Here is a 17807-nt window from a genome sequence, read left to right as displayed (position 1 = left end):
CCCTGCTGGCTGGTGCCAGCAGTGGAGTGCGCAGGCGTCACCTGCGCACTCCACTGCTGGCTGGTGCCTGCAGGGTGCGGGCTCCGGGCCGTCCCGGCTCGGGTCAGAGTCGGGGTCACTCCTCTGCTCCTCGCTCGGCTTCCCGCGAGGGAGATTAAACCCAAAACAATACCCCCCCCCCCCGCCGCCGCCGAGCGCACCGCTCCGTAATTTGTTTTTGCGGGGTCGTGACCCCGCGAGAAGCTCGAGAGACCCCCTCCCCGAGACGCGAGCCCCCCCCCCTTTCCCTGTCGAGCCCCCCCCTCGCAGTTGAAGCGTCTGACGGGAGGCGCTCAGTTCATTTCCCACGTGAGAGTGGGGGTCTCGACCCCAGTCAGCCACCACCACCCTCCCCCCGCCCGACTCCAGGTTCGATTCCTGGCCCCGTGAATTGCCGTGGTATTTCAACTTGGCCTTCGCCACCCACCACCACCACCCATCCCCCCTAGGTCGACTTGGCCTAAAATAGAATACAGTACAGTAGGCATCTTCAAGCCGCCGCGGTGGTGGTGGTCGTGTGCGCAGATTTGTGCAATGCGGTCATACAAATTGTGTAGCCAGGAAAACCTCAGAGTCTCGAGACCTGTTAATCAGGAGGGTCCTGCCATAGGGGATGTTTGGCCAATTCCTCTGTTAAATAAACCACACGACCGCCAGCGGTAGTCTCTTATATTCTCGTCCCTCAAGAAAAAAATTACTGTTCAACTTTTTTTCTTCGCATGTTCTATATAAAGGAAGCCTCTACCTCCCAAATAAACTAGCTCCTGTGTTGTAGCTCGGGACCTGCTGGGTGTGAAGGACAAACACTGCAGGTCCAAGGAGCGCGCGTGTTCGTGGCGTGCTGGCGGGGCGCTGAGGCGCGAGAGGTTCGATTCCTGGCCCCGTGAGGTCGAGGTGTCGTGTGTTTGACGTTGGAACATTAACTCTGTGATCGAAATCGCGATTATTTCCATGATTCCTGTTGCACGACTCCTTGTATGGGCAAGCACACGCCGGGGGTGACCTTACGTGGGAACGAGACACCGACTCCACACGATCATCATCACCATGCGACCACTCCACAGTCGATGGGCTCATTCGATCGCTTTAAGAGAGATCGCCCGCTCGTGATGTTAAACGCTGCTGTTGTCGCTGTTGTTGTTTAACACAGACGTGGAGCTCTTCATCGTCACCATCAGCCTTGATCGATCCCCGCTGCATGAAGGCTTCATCAATTCATAAAACATCATCGGGCCACAGTTGTGCTTGTGTTGAACCAATGATGCTGAAATTACGCCACTCCCGGCATGCCGTGTAGCTGATAGGATGTATAAAATCAGTTGCATTTTGTTACGTCGAGGAAACAGATATGGGAAGAAGAGGGGTAATGTCTGCTTATAGTTATTGAGTAATAAATGATAACAATAGCAGGGGCTCTCAAACAGTGCCCCCCCCCCCAGGTATTGACAGAGGCCGCGTGCCGTGCAGGTGGCTGTCGTGACGACACGGCCTCCCGTGAAGGCACGAGAGGCCGCGCTGTCACGGCGTGGATGTGACCCGTGACGCCGCCACGCATGTTCAGGGGGGGGGAGACACCCAGGAGAGAGGGGGGGCACCATGGTAGCCGGGCGGGACGCGGTGAGGCGCGCGAAGAATGATCTCGGCAGGCGCCGCGTGCGTAATGAAGTGGCGCTGATGAATTGGGGTCTGTGGGGTCTGTGGGGTCTGTTGGGTCTGTTGGGTCTGTGGGGTCTGTTGGGTCTGTTGGGTCTGTGGGGTCTGTGGGGTCTGTTGGGTCTGTTGGGTCCGTGGGGTCTGTTGGGTCTGTTGGGTCCGTGGGGTCTGTTGGGTCTGTTGGGTCTGTGGGGTCTGTGGGGTCTGTTGGGTCTGTGGGGTCTGTTGGGTCTGTTGGGTCTGTTGGGTCTGTGGGGTCTGTTGGGTCTGTTGGGTCTGTGGGGTCTGTTGGGTCTGTTGGGTCTGTGGGGTCTGTTGGGTCTGTTGGGTCTGTGGGGTCTGTTGGGTCTGTGGGGTCTGTGGGGTCTGTTGGGTCTGTGGGGTCTGTGGGGTCTGTTGGGTCTGTTGGGTCTGTTGGGTCTGTTGGGTCTGTGGGGTATGTTGGGTCTGTTGGGTCTGTGGGGTCTGTTGGGTCTGTGAGGTCTGTTGGGTCTGTTGGGTCTGTGGGGTCTGTTGGGTCTGTTGGGTCTGTGGGGTCTGTTGGGTCTGTGGGGTCTGTTGGGTCTGTTGGGTCTGTGGGGTCTGTTGGGTCTGTTGGGTCTGTTGGGTCTGTTGGGTCTGTGGGGTCTGTTGGGTCTGTGGGGTCTGTTGGGTCTGTTGGGTCTGTGGGGTCTGTTGGGTCTGTGGGGTCTGTTGGGTCTGTTGGGTCTGTTTGGTCTGTGGGGTCTGTTGGGTCTGTTGGGTCTGTGGGGTCTGTTGGGTCTGTTGGGTCTGTGGGGTCTGTTGGGTCTGTGGGGTCTGTTGGGTCTGTGGGGTCTGTTGGGTCTGTGGGGTCTGTTGGGTCTGTTGGGTCTGTTGGGTCTGTGGGGTCTGTGGGGTCTGTTGGGTCTGTTGGGTCTGTGGGGTCTGTTGGGTCTGTGGGGTCTGTTGGGTCTGTTGGGTCTGTGGGGTCTGTTGGGTCTGTGGGGTCTGTTGGGTCTGTTGGGTCTGTTGGGTCTGTGGGGTCTGTTGGGTCTGTTGGGTCTGTGGGGTCTGTTGGGTCTGTGGGGTCTGTTGGAGCTGGTGGGTCTGTTGGGCTGAACGGAAGTTTGAGTTCGACCCCGCGGGCCCCGGCCTGCAGGGGAGTGCGGGGAAGGGGTCGCCTCTTCACGCAATCGCAGGGATGTGGTCGCGGTCAGGTCGCGAGACAGGGCGCCGCTGGTGACGCGGGCGCGCGGCTACTCACCGGGGATCTGTCGGCGTGAATTCGCTCTGCAGTCAACTGATGAGCCAGATCCATAATGACAGTGACACGCAAACGTACTGAGGATGTATCAATCAGTGACACTGATCCGATGTCTCCTAACGATCCATTATGTGGGTGAATCAAGTGTAATCCAGCGAAGATCTCTCACAGGAGCGATACCGGTTAACTCCCCTGATCGTGAAATGTGTTGAATGTACCGATGATCTCTAACCACGGCAAAGCCACCTGAGAGTCTGGCCGCGAAGCGAGAATCGTTCACCAGAAGGCGTCGCGCACTGCAGAAGGCGGCAGGAGAGCGGTCCGCGGCAATGCCGATGATCCGCAATGTTGTCGACACCCCCCCACCCCGTGTGGTGACGCAGCCTCGCCCGTGAAGTCGTGAACCCTCGCTGCCGGCAGGGGGCGCTGGGGCTAATTATCATAACAATGCCCGCACTCGATTGTGACGATGTCCTTTGTCAGCCAGTGCGGGATGATTGGGCTCGGCACGCCGGTGTCTCGATCCACCACGGCGCTGTCAGGTTGCGTCGCCCCAGCGCTGCCCTAACGCCGCTGCACGTGGCGAACAACCCAGTGGTGGAAACTCCACGTTCATATGGCGGGGCTACAGAAATGTATCAAGACAACCACTGCTGGTTTCACACATACACACACTGTGTAATCATCGTTGAGCGACATCGTGAGGACTTTGTGTAAGCACACACGCGACACAAATTCAGATAACTATTGAATACCACTCAACACATTGGTCAATAGCGTGCCATGACGAAGGGCCATCGCCTAAAACGTCGCCTACTTTTATACGTTGTAACTTTTAAGGCCCCGGCTGTGATTGACGAATCCTTTTAGTTTATTGAGTTATTTGCGCACCACTGCCAAGACAGCAGCGCCATATGAAGTATTTCGCCACAATCTGGTATCGAATTTATCTGCCGTGGCGCGGGTGGGTTGACCGTGATGATGAGTCGCGTGGCGGGGCCCCTGGCGCGCACTGCGCATGCGCGCGGTAGCCCGGCACCAGGAAGCGGCCGCGTCCCTCTGCCGCGCCTGCGTCAGGAGTCGAGGCGACTTCAAAGTTTTACTCTCGCGACAAAAACATTCTCATTGTTGTTATTGTTGTCGTCAATAACAACAACGACGCGTAAACAACCACACCAGCGAGTAAACGACAAGTTAATAACTTCGTCAACAAGTAAACAAGCGGAATGGGCCAAGCCTCGAGTCAATTGGGAGCGAAGGAGCTGACGGAGTACCAGGTGAGGGTGGTGAGGTGATGGTGAGGTGATGGTGAGGGTGAGGATAGGGTGGTGAGGTGAGGTGAGGGTGGTGAGGTAAGGGTGAGGTGAGGGTGGTGAGGTGAGGGTGGTGAGGTGATGGTGGTGAGGTGATGGTGGTGAGGTGAGGGTGGTGAGGGTAGTGAGGTGAGGGTGGTGAGGGTGGTGAGGTGAGGGTGGTGAGGGTGGTGAGGTGAGGGTGAGATGAGGTAGTGTGGTGAGGTGAGGTGAGGGTGGTGAGGTGAGGTAAAGGTGAGGGTGGTGAGGTGAGGCGAGGGTGAGGATGGTGAGGCGAGGGTGAGGTGAGGGTGAGGGTGGATGATGGTGAGTGAGGTAAGGGTGAGGTGAGGATGGGTGAGGTAAGGGTGGGTGAGGTGAGTGAGATGAGGGTGAGTGAGGTAAGGGTGAGGTGAGGGTGAGGTGAGGGTGGTGAGGTGAGGTTGGATAAGGGGAGTGAGGTATGGGTGAGGTGAGGGTGAGTGAGGTGAGGTAATGGTGAATGAGTTGAAGGATGGCGGGGTGAGGGAGAGTTAGGCCACAACGGCAGCTCGTTCGAGACTCGCTTCAATCATCATCATTCCTGTGTGCTGAATAAAACGAGTACCACTTCGTGGGAAGCCAACAGTTTTATGGATAGATTGACCTCTGCCATATGAACGTGGAATGTCCGCAAAGGTGGGTGAGATGAGTGTCGCTCATTTGAGAATCATAATATTTGAGGATCATTTGAGAATCATAATACGTGTTTATTCTGGAGGAATCCGATGAGCTCTGAAGCTCTTGTTCACAGATGTGACGGGTGAGGGATGGTGTCTGTGTGGTGGTGAGGGAGCGAGTCTGTGTGGTGGTGAGGGATGGAGTCTGTGTGGTGGTGAGGGATGGAGTCTGTGTAGTGGTGAGGGATGGAGTCTGTGTGGTGGTGAGGGATGGAGTCTGTGTGGTGGTGAGGGATGGAGTCTGTGTAGTGGTGAGGGATGGAGTCTGTGTGGTGGTGAGGGATGGAGTCTGTGTGGTGGTGAGGGATGGAGTCTGTGTGGTGGTGAGGGATGGAGTCTGTATGGTGGTGAGGGATGGAGTCTGTGTGGTGGTGAGGGATGGAGTCTGTGTGGTGGTGAGGGATGGAGTCTGTGTGGTGGTGAGGGATGGAGTCTGTGTGGTGGTGAGGGATGGTGTCTGTGTGGTGGTGAGGGATGGAGTCTGTGTGGTGGTGAGGGATGGAGTCTGTGTGGTGGTGAGGGATGGAGTCTGTGTGGTGGTGAGGGAGCGAGTCTGTGTGGTGGTGAGGGATGGTGTCTGTGTGGTGGTGAGGGATGGTGTCTGTGTGGTGGTGAGGGATGGAGTCTGTGTGGTGGTGAGGGATGGAGTCTGTGTGGTGGTGAGGGATGGAGTCTGTGTGGTGGAGGGATGGAGTCTGTGTGGTGGTGAGGGATGGAGTCTGTGTGGTGGTGAGGGATGGAGTCTGTGTGGTGGTGAGGGATGGAGTCTGTGTGGTGGTGAGGGATGGAGTCTGTGTGGTGGTGAGGGATGGTGTCTGTGTGGTGGTGAGGGATGGAGTCTGTGTGGTGGTGAGGGATGGAGTCTGTGTGGTGGTGAGGGATGGTGTCTGTGTGGTGGTGAGGGATGGAGTCTGTGTGGTGGTGAGGGATGGAGTCTGTGTGGTGGTGAGGGATGGAGTCTGTGTGGTGGTGAGGGATGGTGTCTGTGTGGTGGTGAGGGATGGAGTCTGTGTGGTGGTGAGGGATGGTGTCTGTGTGGTGGTGAGGGATGGAGTTTTGTGTGGTGGTGAGGGATGGTGTCTGTGTGGTGGTGAGGGATGGTGTCTGTGTGGTGGTGAGGGATGGAGTCTGTGTGGTGGTGAGGGATGGTGTCTGTGTGGTGGTGAGGGATGGAGTCTGTGTGGTGGTGAGGGATGGAGTCTGTGTGGTGGTGAGGGATGGAGTCTGTGTGGTGGTGAGGGATGGAGTCTGTGTGGTGGTGAGGGATGGTGTCTGTGTGGTGGTGAGTGAGCGAGTCTGTGTGGTGGTGAGGGATGGAGTCTGTGTGGTGGTGAGGGATGGAGTCTGTGTGGTGGTGAGGGATGGAGTCTGTGTGGTGGTGAGGGATGGAGTCTGTGTGGTGGTGAGGGATGGTGTCTGTGTGGTGGTGAGGGATGGAGTTTTGTGTGGTGGTGAGGGAGCGAATCTGGCTGAGGGGTGAGTGATGGGGGTGAGGTGGTGGTGTTCGTCTGACGTGCCTCTCAGCCACTTTAGATGTGACGTCATCATTCCTGGGCTCGCGGTGCGGCTCTCGAACGAGCGCCGCCGTCGACCACGGGAGGTGGACGAATTCGTCCACCTCCCGTGGTCGACGGTGAAGGCGGCCCCGGCGCTCGACCCATTCGGGACGAGCTACGAGGCCCTCGTCTTCATGGCGCTCGCCGAGAGAGACGGGGAGACGGAGGGGGGGGGAGACGGAGAGGGGGGGGAGATCACAGGCTCAAACCACCCGGCGTGTTCCACAGATGATCCGTGTTCTTAAAAGCTGCAAACTGTAAACCCGAGATAATTGTCTTCAAACGACACCCCCCCCCGCCAGCCTGGTGTGTGCTGTGAGGGTGATGGCGCAATGTTGACTGTGAGGTTGGCTAATTTGTGTAACTGCCCCCCGGGTGTGGACGAGCGAGCGAGGGAGGAAGGGAAGTGGATGGTGATGACGCTGTTGAGTGAGTGAATAATGGTGAGGAATGAAGGCGAGTGGAGCGGCAGGGTGTTGGTGAGGGCGTCATGGTGAGCATGTGAATGACGGAGCATGTGAATGACGGCGAGGGCGATGTCATTGAGATATATGGTTTACGTTTTTTTATGTTATTGCTTTTTACACTTTGGTGACCAAGGTCAAATGAAACTATTCTTGTCTGGAGTTCTCACCTGGTGAGACAATTAATGTTATGGTGAGGGTGTGGTTGAGAGAGTTGGTGTGAAAGGGTGATGAGTCTCTTACGGTGTGTGTGGAGGGGTTACGCCACGAGGGAACGGCAGGACAAATGTGTTTTGGTGAGGCTGTGAGGGTAGGGGCCGAGGTGGCGTTTTCATGCCGTCGTGACTTGAGTGTTTCAGGGTTAGTGACGCACAGTGGGACACACAGGGGGCGCAGCACCCGAGTGACCCCATCTCACCCTCCGCGTGTCCCGCGATGCCCTGACCCCTTGTTGCCCGTGCCGTTGCAGGAGCTGACCTTCCTGACCAAGCAGGAGATCCTCATGTGAGTGCGGCCGCCTCGACCCGCACTGCACCGCTCACGACTTCACTGACACCGCCCCACACACCCTGTTCCCTTCCTATCCATTGTGGCATGCATCATGGAGGCGCATAGTGACAATAATCTGTCAAATGGTGACACGTGAGAGTGCTGTGGCGCGTGGTGGTAACGACGTGTCGTTCTGCCGGTGTTATGGAGCTGCGTGGTTTTGTGGTGTGATGTGTGGTGACGTGGTAATGTGGTGTTGTGATGCACAGCGTGGAGGTGTACTGTAGTGCCGTTGTGACGTTTCACGGTGTGCCGCATCGTGCGTTTGCGGGCCATGCGTGCAGGGCCGAGCGCCGGTTTCTGGAGATGGCGCGAGACCCCAAGGTGGACAATCACACGGTCAACATCGGTTCGGCCATAGTCAAGATGAGCACCCTCGTGGAGATGCCAGAGCTGAAGGTAACGACACCAACCAGGCCCCCTCCCCCTAACGGATCACAAGCGGTCACCCCCTGCCACTGTGTGGTGCCATTCCAGCTATCCGAGTGGGCTGAGGCTTCACGACCTGTGGTGAGGGGTGTTTTGTGAAGTCTTGTGGGATGGCGTCATGAGCTATGCTGAGAGGGGTATATGTGACAAGGGGTGAGTGGTAAGAAGTACAATGGCAGTGGTGACCAGGGAATGGCAAACAGGTTCCATGAGATGTGAGAAGTCGGTGGTGAGAGGTGGGTGCTTCGAGGTGCCGTGCGGCGTGGTGGGAGGCCGAGCGAGAGGGGCGAGTGGAGTCAGCGTCTGTGATGCCCCGCGACCGGACTGGTGCGAGTCTTCTTACTAAATCGGCCTTTCCCCCTCACCCCGTGACGGGACGGTGCGCAGGCGAACCCGTTCCGCGAGCGAATCTGCCGCGTGTTCAGCACGGCGAGCGGGGTGGGGGGCGAGGAGTGCGCCCTCTCCTTTGAGGATTTTCTCGACCTGCTGTCGGCCTTCAGCGACTCTGCCACGCCGGAGGTCAAGGCCTACTACGCCTTTCGCATTTTCGGTGAGATTTCCGCGGTGTTGCGAGCAGGGACGCGAAGGCATTTGCCGGCGGCGGTGGTGCCGGCAAAGAGGGGGTGGTTCCACGAGCGGTTGTCGTGGCGTGCAGGAGGGTGAGGTGTTTGAGCCGTGGTAGGTTTGGTTGAGCCACTGTGGTTGGTGTTACACAGATTTCGACGATGACGGGACGCTCAACAGTGAAGATCTGAAGAGGCTGGTGATGTGTCTCACGGGCGACGAGAACGCATTGTCGGAGGAGGACATGAACCAGCTCATCCAGAACGTGAGCTCGTTCACTGGCTCGCTCATGGGCTCACTCACTAGCTCGCTCACTAGCTCGCATGAGCACACACGCGCACTAGTACAAAGATGCACTAGCACCAATAAAGACAAGACAAAGACTTTGAAAGGAGCTGTTGGGACAAGTGCTATTATCGAGGATCTACACACACTCACACTTGAACACACACGTACAGCAGCGTACGCAATCACACACTCGCTTGCACTTGTGCTCGCACGCTTGCCCGCACACGCAATCGCACACTCTCTTACACATCGCGCTCTCACTTGCGCCCGCAATAGCACGCGCACTTGTGCTATCTCGCACGCTCACTTGCGCTAGAGCTCGCATGAACGTGCACGCGCATGCTGCCGCTGTTGTGATTTGTAAAGTGTCTTCTGAGGGTTCCCTCGCCCACTCGGGAGAGCCGTCTACCTCGCGCACTCACAGCTCGTTTTGGAGGAGCGCGCGCCGAGTCCACGGGAAGGCGCCGTCTAAAACGTCGTTGAGGAGAGGGGGGTGACGCAAGAGGGGCCACGGCCGTTCACCGCGCGGCGAGGGTCGTGCGGGGCCCCCGCAGCCGCCACTGCCGCTGCCCTCCGGCACAACCGAAACTCTCTTTCCCCAAGAAAAACATAAAGAACACGGCTCGTTTCAGGGATTTACACTTCCCCGAGGACGGAGGCTGCACTGCTGAGCTTACGGCTCCCAAATGCAAAACGATCAGCCCGGCTGACGCGGGCGGCGGTGGCGGAATACAGATTGCTCATCCGTGCCGAGTCGCCGCTCTTAACGCTGGCAAAAACCCCGTCTCTCTGGCGCTGAACAAAAGCCGTGCGAGGGCGTTAATTCCTAATTCCGCTTGGAGTCACATCGGACTTCCACACGCCCTCTGTCCCACCCCGGTGTAATTGGAAACTCCGGTTGAATTGATCAGAAATGAGGCCTCGGTGTTGGGTGTGCAGCAGGCAGTGCGGTGTGCGGTGTGCGGCGCGTGGTGCGTAGAGTGTGTCGCGGTATAACAAATCAACGTGTAGAGTCGTGATCGAGATAAATCACGTGCTCGTGCTTCTAGCGAGATGACCATGTGTCCTGTAGTCACGCGATCGTGTGTCCTGTAGTCACGTGATAATGTGCCTCACAGATCCTGGTGGAGTCCGACATTGACCAGGACGGCACGGTGAACCTGTCTGAGTTCCAGCACGTTATCACCAAATCACCGGACTTCAGCAGGTGGGAGCTGCATACTAAACCACACACACCACACACACCACACACTAAATACACACCACACACACTACATACACACCACACACACTACATACACACCACACACACTACATACACACCACACACTACACCCCGCACACCACACACTACACCCCGCACACCACACACTACACCCCGCACACTACACCCCACACACCACACACACTACACCCCGCACACCACACACTACACACACACCACACACACTACAAACTACATACACACCACACACACTACAAACTACATACACACCACACACGCTACAAACTACATACACACCACACACACACCACACACTACATACACACCACACACTACATACACACCACACACTACATACACACCACACACTACATACACACCACACACACCACACACTCCACCCCGCACACCACACACTACATACACACCACACACTACACCCCGCACACCACACACTACACCCCGCACACCACACACTACACCCCGCACACCACACAATACACCCCGCACACCACACACTACACCCCGCACACGACACACTACACCCCACACACCACACACTACAGCCCATACACCAAACACGACACACACTACACCCCGCACACCACACACTACACCCCGCACACCACACACTACACCCCACACACTACACACACACACACACCATACACTACATACACACCACACACACTACAGCCCATACACCAAACATGATGCACACTACACCCCGCACAATACACCCCACCTACCAAATGCTACACACAATACACACCTCACACACTACACCACACATTACACCAAACATTACATCCCACACACCATACACGACACCACACACTACACTCCATAAACTATACAGAATATGCTGAACTACACTACGCATCACATTGCACCGCACGCTGCATCCTGCGCTGCACCCCGCACCGTGTGAAACGCTACCCCCCCCCACCAACCACTACCGCGCCCTACGCGACCCCTCAGCTGGTCGGCGCGTGGCTGGGATTTGCGGGCTCTCATTACCGTGCGTCTAACGAGAAGCCCTCTGCTCTGCGCGTTACAGCTCCTTCAAGATCGTGCTGTAGGGGGCGGGAGACACCACCCCCGCCGCCCCCCTTCACTCCTCCTCACCTCCGAGTGTCAACATTCGGCACTGGACACACACTCCTCGCATCCACACGGCTTGATTCGCGCACACGCCAACACGTTCACGTACCAACATACACACCAACATACGCACCAACACGTACAGTCATACACCAACACACGACCAACACCATCTCGCACCATAGCGTAGCATACCGACGTGCACGCTAGCACACACGCCGACGCGCACGCCAGCGCATACCAACATGCAGCGACGCGCTCGCACGTGAAGCGCTCGCACGCCAGCGCGCGCCGCCTACAATTCGTGGGATTTTGCAAGAACAGGACACCGTGACAAGTTTTAAAGAATATTTAATATTTTAATAATTCACCTTTAATGCGTGTTTCAAATGTTGATGATTATGACATATTACGGGAGTTTATTTAAATGTGCGATTTATTGCATAAACCCCGACATTTTAAATTTGGAGGAAAGTGCTAATGCATATTTTAGATTGTGCTGATAGAGCTGACAGGCAGATTTACACAGGAGGGTGCACGTTGAGTTCCTTCCCTTCAAAGGGAACAAAAAAATCAAACCATTCAGCACATGAAAAATCGTTCGTATGTCTCTGAAAAGCAGAGTCTATATTTTAAAAATGTTAAAGTCTAATTTTATAAGCAGTGATTTATACAGGCGAGGAATTGTGACAATGTGTTTTAATAAAAGCCGTCTGTACTGGAGCACGTGCCGTGTTGGGAACTGGCCGGGGGCTCGGGAGGGACTGGGCTCCCATGGCGTGGGGAGCAGTGGGGGGGGGGGTTGTGGGGAGCCCCCCCCCCCCTCAGGACCTGAGCTTCCATGCCCATCGACACTGCAGTCCCCTTCGTCACGAGCCCCCTTACCATTCCCAGACATCCATTTCCTAGTCCCCCTGCTATCTCAATCCCCATGTTTTCTCTTCTCCCTTGTCCTGGATACCCCCCCCCCCCGTGTCCTGTGCCCCAGACCACCACTACCCCTGCTGTAACCCTGATCGCTGGTGGCGGGGGGGGGGTCCCAAGACGTCACCACGTGTGAGCTGCTGTGCTTCCTTCGCTTGCAGGACGAGGGGACGCGGACCTCCTCGATGCCCCGGGGGGGAGCGGGTGGTGGTGGTGGTGTTGTTGGTGTTGGGGGCAGTCTGACCGCCCCCGCTGCTCCTCCAGCAGGGGGCGGCGTCAGCGTTCGAGTTGAACGCGACCTCTGCACCCCTCCCCTCCACTCCCCCCCGGCCCCCACTCCCCCCCGGCCCCCACTCCCCGATTGATCGGCGCGATGCATGAAAGAGGCGATTGATCGCGATAGCGGCGCGAGAGTTACGGGTGGTAAAGTCACGATCTGGTGGGGGTCAGGGGACCTGGGGGGGAGGGGTAGAGGGGGGGGGGCATGGCACCTGTGACTCGACAGGAGACCGGGAGCCGGTCCCGGACTCTAACCCTGACCCCTAACCCAGATCCTGGATCCTCAACCACGACCCACCCACACATCCCCCAATCCAAGCCCCCACCAGGGGGTGGTGATGGGAGCACAAAGCCCATCAACAACAAAGCAACCCGGAAATAGCAGCACCAGCAACAACAACATGGCGAACATATCAACACAGTAGCAACAACAACGAGAGCAGCTGCAACAACAATAGCAGCAGCAGCTGATGCAGCAGCAGCAGTAGCAGAAGCATCGCCCCTTCCCCCATTGTTCTCCGAGGCCGCGGAAACAGAGCGAGACTTCCTTAACACGCGGGGGGTGCGGGCTACGCGTGGCGTGTTGGTGGGTGCGGAATGTGCGGTGTGCAATGTGGGGGGTGGGGTGGAGTGCCTGAGCTGGTGTGCGGGTGTGCGTGGCTGGAACGCGCATTTGCAGGTGTGTGTGTGTGTACACACTTCTGGCGGGAATGTGTGCATGCATGCGTGTGTCTGATGTGCATGTGTGTCTTGAGTGTGGGTCGTGCGCCTTCCCTAGGTCGACTCAGCCTCAAATGAGTACCTGGGGCGATGCGTAAAACATCGCCACGAGGGAGACAAAGGCGGCCGGGCGTGGTTCTGGCCACCCACCACCTCGTGTGTGTGTGTGAACACCGATGTACACGCGGGTTCATGCGTGTGGGCACGCGCCAAGTGGATTTTGCTGTGATGTTTTCGCGGTGGGGGGGGGCAGTGTGTGCTGTACTTTGCTGTAACAGTGCTGGGGAGGGGCGGGTGGGGGGGCCCCGTGTCTACGACTCGGGCTGCAGCGGGGGGGTGAGGGGGTGGGGGCTGGGGGGGTGAGGGGGGTGGGGGCTGGGGGGGGTGAGGGGGTGGGGGCTGGGGGGGGTGAGGGGGTGCGGGCTGCGGGTCCCGCGTCTGAATTTCGCTGAACCCCGACTCATTACCCCGCGGCGCCCGGAATCCAATTACCGCACGCGCCCCGGGCTCGGGGTGGGGGGGGGGGGTCCCGCGGTGGGGGGCAGAGGGGGGGGGGCAGTTGTGGGGGGCGGGGGTAAAGGATCGTGGGGGTGGTAGTGGGGAGGGGGGGCACTCCATTAGCTCTCAGGACGCGTACCCGCGCCTCCGCAGCCCTTAAATTGGCGAAATCAGAGAGCGGCTCCCGACTCCTCCGTCTTGGCGGGCCGCGCCACTTAAATTAGACGGCGGCCAACGGTGCGACTCGTTTCAATTAAAGACTCGAGGAAGATGGGAGGGGCCGGGTCCGCCCCCCACTCTCTCTATCCCTACAGCTCCCCAACACCCCCCCCCCCATCCCATTTACAGACCCCCCCTCCTCCTCTCCCCCCGCCCCCCAAAACCCGACACGTGTTTTTCCTTTTTGGAATCGCGCAGTCGGAACGCGTCCGCACGTGACCGCGCCGCTGATTTAAGCGCGGCTATTGTCATGCAAATGGCAGCTGATAATGCCTCCCGTCAGTGATGGCCTTTGGGGGAGGGGGTGTGGACCGCGTGGGGGAACTGGGAAGGAGGTGGGATCGAGAAGGCGGAGCGGACGTGCCAGTGTGGGACGTGGGGGGGGGGAGCCCCCCACTGTCAGACAGACAGACACATACATCATCCCACACACAGACAGGACGTGATCTCTCACTCTCACAGAGATACATTCTGAGTTTATGTTACCCAGGTAGCCCTTGCAAACGGAGGCAGTGTTGTGTGGGTTTAGTTGATCTCCTGGTCACATCAAATACCTATAATCACCCAGGAATGTCTGTCCTTAACGCTCGCGACGTCACTCCACATCGACCAGCCCCCCTAATTAATATTCGTGAGCAGGTGACGTCCTCCAAATGGACACCCCCCCACCCCTAATTAATAATCATGAGCGGGTGACGTCACTCAATATGGAGTACTCCCCCCCCTAACTAATAATCATGCGCAAATGACGTCACTCCACATCGAACAGCCCCCCTCATTAATAATCATGAGCGGGTGACGTCACTCAATATGGAGTACTCCCCCCCCCTTACTAATAATCATGCGCAAGTGACGTCACTCCACATCGAACAGCCCCCCTCATTAATAATCATGACGAGGTGACGTCCTCTAAATGGACCCCCCTTCCATTATTATGACCTATAATGAGCCAAGAATGTCTGTGTGCAACGCTCGCGACGTCACTCCACATCGACCAGCCCCCCTAATTAATATTCGTGAGCAGATGACGTCCTCCAAATGGACACCCCCCCACCCCTAATTAATAATCATGAGCAGGTGACGTCACTCCACATGGAGCACCCTCCGCCATGAATAATAAGCGGCTGACGTCACTCCACATGGGCTGAGGCGCCTCCTCCCCCCTCCTCGGCGTCAACTCACAGCCCTCACGACAAAGGCAGAACCCTCACGTCACGTGGTCTCCGTCACGCTGTTGAGACATCGAAGTAAAAAGGACGTCATGATGAACAAGGGATTAGAACCTTCACATGAAAAAGGTCTGCGTCACCGCGCCCTTACAAATTGCACACGAATTGATGCAATGAATATCACGTCGCGCTCTGCTTTTCGCTTGCAAGTTTCAGATTTACTGCAATGCACCCCTCCTTGGGTGGGCAAAAGGCTCGTCAAGGATAATCACGGACCGCACGCACACAAACCCCTCACGAACCCCCCACGCGCCCTTCACCATGGTACCAGCCTCGTTAAAGGTCACGTGACGCGAGCCGTTGACTTCCCTGAACAAAGGTGGCACACCTGTGTACACACCTCCATGTGTACTCACGCCCCTGTACACGTGTTACCCACGTGTGCAACAACAACAACAGCAGCCGCCATTCGCCACGATGTGGCAGTGACGTGACCACGACGCTTGTGCCAGGCTAGGTGCACTTTGAGGCCACGTGTGTACATACACTCCCGTACACGTGTACACACACACACACGTCTGTGCACGTATACAGACATTCGCCATTCGTTCACAGGCTTTAAATCAGCGGGCGAGAGCCCACAACTGTAACAAGGATGCCCCCGTGTAGCCTTGAGCAGTCCGCGAGAGCTGTGAGCGCGCACCTGTGAAGGTCGGCACGGGACAGCCGAGAAGAGCCATCGCCGCGCCCGACCGCATTTGTCTCCCTCGTGGCGAGTTTGACACGTCGCACCAGGTAATCGCTTGAGTCAGAGTCGACCTGCAGGAGGCCCAGGACCATTTCAAATAAACACCTGCACACGCCGCACCTGCACGCTCCGCACCTGCACGCGCCGCACATTACACTACCTGTGTACACAAGTGAATGCGAGTGCAAGTTGTCCAATGAACACTGTCACACGCAATGCACCACCCGTCGTGTTGATTGCAACAACCCCCCTCCCTCTGCACACCTCGGCTCCGAGAATAACGCGAGGCCTGGGTGGGGGTGGGGGGTGACGGAGTGGAGGGGGGTGGGGGAGGGGGTGGGGGTGACGGAGTGGAGGGGGGTGGGAGAGGGGGTGACGCGCCCCCACCCCCGCAGGAGTGACGAGGAGGGGCGTGGCTCCAGTGATGACGCAATCCACCTGCTCCTGGGAGGGAGTGGGGAGATGAGAGGTTGGGGGTGAGAACGAGGTGGGAGGAGGAAGTGCTGGATGGGGTAAGACGGGGAGGCCCCCTGCTGCTGCTGCCTCGATTCACCTGCGCGTGAACCCGCTCCACCCCCACCACCCCGCGCGTGACCCCCCCCCCTTCACCCCCACCCTCGTCACTGTTGCTCCATCACGAGGCTCAGAAGGATGTTGTGAATCGCGAGCTCGCATTGGCTGAGAGCCTGCAGGTGAATTCTGCATAGGCCTCTGATTGGTCGAGACCAGGTAGGGCTCACAGGCTGGTGAGGACGGGAGATTCGAGACGACGGGGGTCGCGGGGAGAGAGGGGAGGGAGGGGAGAGGAGAGGGAGGGTAGAGGGGAGGGAGGGGAGAGGGGAGGGAGAGAGGGGAGGGAGGGTGGGATCAAAGTTTCTCTCTGCCCAAGTGAACGTGGGAGTGACCGTGCCTATGCGTGAGTGTAAACGTCAGCACTGGGGAGACAAAGGCGTCCGAGCGTGAAGCTCGCCACCCCATCGTGTGCCGCGTTGGCCTCCATAGGTGCTCGTTAACAGCACTTGCCTCAAACGCCTGCTAATGCTACACGGGGGACCTTTGTCGTTGTGTGCGCGTTATCGCCTCGTCTCGCGATGGATAGCGCGCGCCAGGCGATGATGATGGGAGCCGCGCTCACACACACAGTGTGCGCACACACGTGCGCACACACGTGCGCACACACAAAGTAAACACACTCACAGACAAAGATCTCCCGCATAGGTGCTCGCGAACATGCACTTGCCCCCGCCACACGCAGACACCCCGCCACACCGACGTGCACTCACGCACACGCGCGCACTTTCACATCCTACCGACTGCACTGGCCTCATAAATCCGCGGCAGTCGCTGCCATCAATCAGCTCCGAGGAGCCGCGGGGCGCGAGGCTCTGAAATCTCAAAATATTTACATATAGACACACACACCTACACACACACTCACACACACACACACCTACACACACACCTACACACACACACACACACGTACACACACTCACACACACACACACCTACACACACACACTCACACATACACCTACACACACACCTACACACACACACACCTACACACACACAAACACACCTACACACACACACTCACACCTACACACACACACACCTACACACACTCACACACACACCTACACACACACACTCACACACACACTCACACACACCTACACACACACACACTCACAGACACACACACACCTACACACACACACCTACACACACACACCTACACACACTCACACACACACATACACACACACCTACACACACCTACACACACCTACACACACACACCTACACACACACTCACCTACACACACACACTCACCTACACACACTCACCTACACACACTCACACACACTCACACACACACCTACACACACACACACCTACACACACTCACACACACTCACACACACACCAACACACACACACACTCACACACACACACACCCCCACACACACACTCACACACACACCTACACACACACTCACACTCACACACCTACACACACACACTCACACACCTACACACACACCCCCGCCCACACACACACACACCTACACACACACCTACACACTCACACACACACACACATCTACACACACACACCTCTACACACACACACC

At 57.4% G+C, this 17807-nt stretch overlaps 1 protein-coding gene across 1 annotated transcript; it reads left to right on the top strand.

The window, feature by feature from the left end:
* Nucleotides 1–3935: 3935 nt before the first annotated feature.
* CIB1 (calcium and integrin binding 1) lies at nucleotides 3936–11830 on the top strand. The gene is made up of 7 exons (XM_078879907.1): nucleotides 3936–4194; nucleotides 7418–7452; nucleotides 7782–7896; nucleotides 8314–8476; nucleotides 8643–8755; nucleotides 9897–9985; nucleotides 11064–11830. The coding sequence occupies exons 1-7, from the start codon at nucleotides 4144–4146 to the stop codon at nucleotides 11083–11085; spliced, it is 588 nt and encodes a 195-aa protein (XP_078736033.1). The 5' UTR covers nucleotides 3936–4143; the 3' UTR covers nucleotides 11086–11830.
* Nucleotides 11831–17807: the final 5977 nt, after the last annotated feature.

Source organism: Lampetra fluviatilis, chromosome 3 (genome assembly GCF_964198595.1).
Source record: "Lampetra fluviatilis chromosome 3, kcLamFluv1.1, whole genome shotgun sequence".
Lineage (NCBI taxonomy): Eukaryota > Metazoa > Chordata > Hyperoartia > Petromyzontiformes > Petromyzontidae > Lampetra > Lampetra fluviatilis.
This window is presented reverse-complemented; position numbering and strand designations above follow the sequence as displayed.

Coding starts and splice junctions, on each gene's coding strand:
- CIB1 (XM_078879907.1), top strand. CDS start 4,144: ATGGGCCAAGCCTCGAGTCAATTGGGAGCGAAGGAGCTGACGGAGTAC. Junction 7,897..8,313: donor TGGAGATGCCAGAGCTGAAG/GTAACGACACCA, acceptor GACGGTGCGCAG/GCGAACCCGTTCCGCGAGCG. Junction 8,756..9,896: donor TGAACCAGCTCATCCAGAAC/GTGAGCTCGTTC, acceptor TGTGCCTCACAG/ATCCTGGTGGAGTCCGACAT.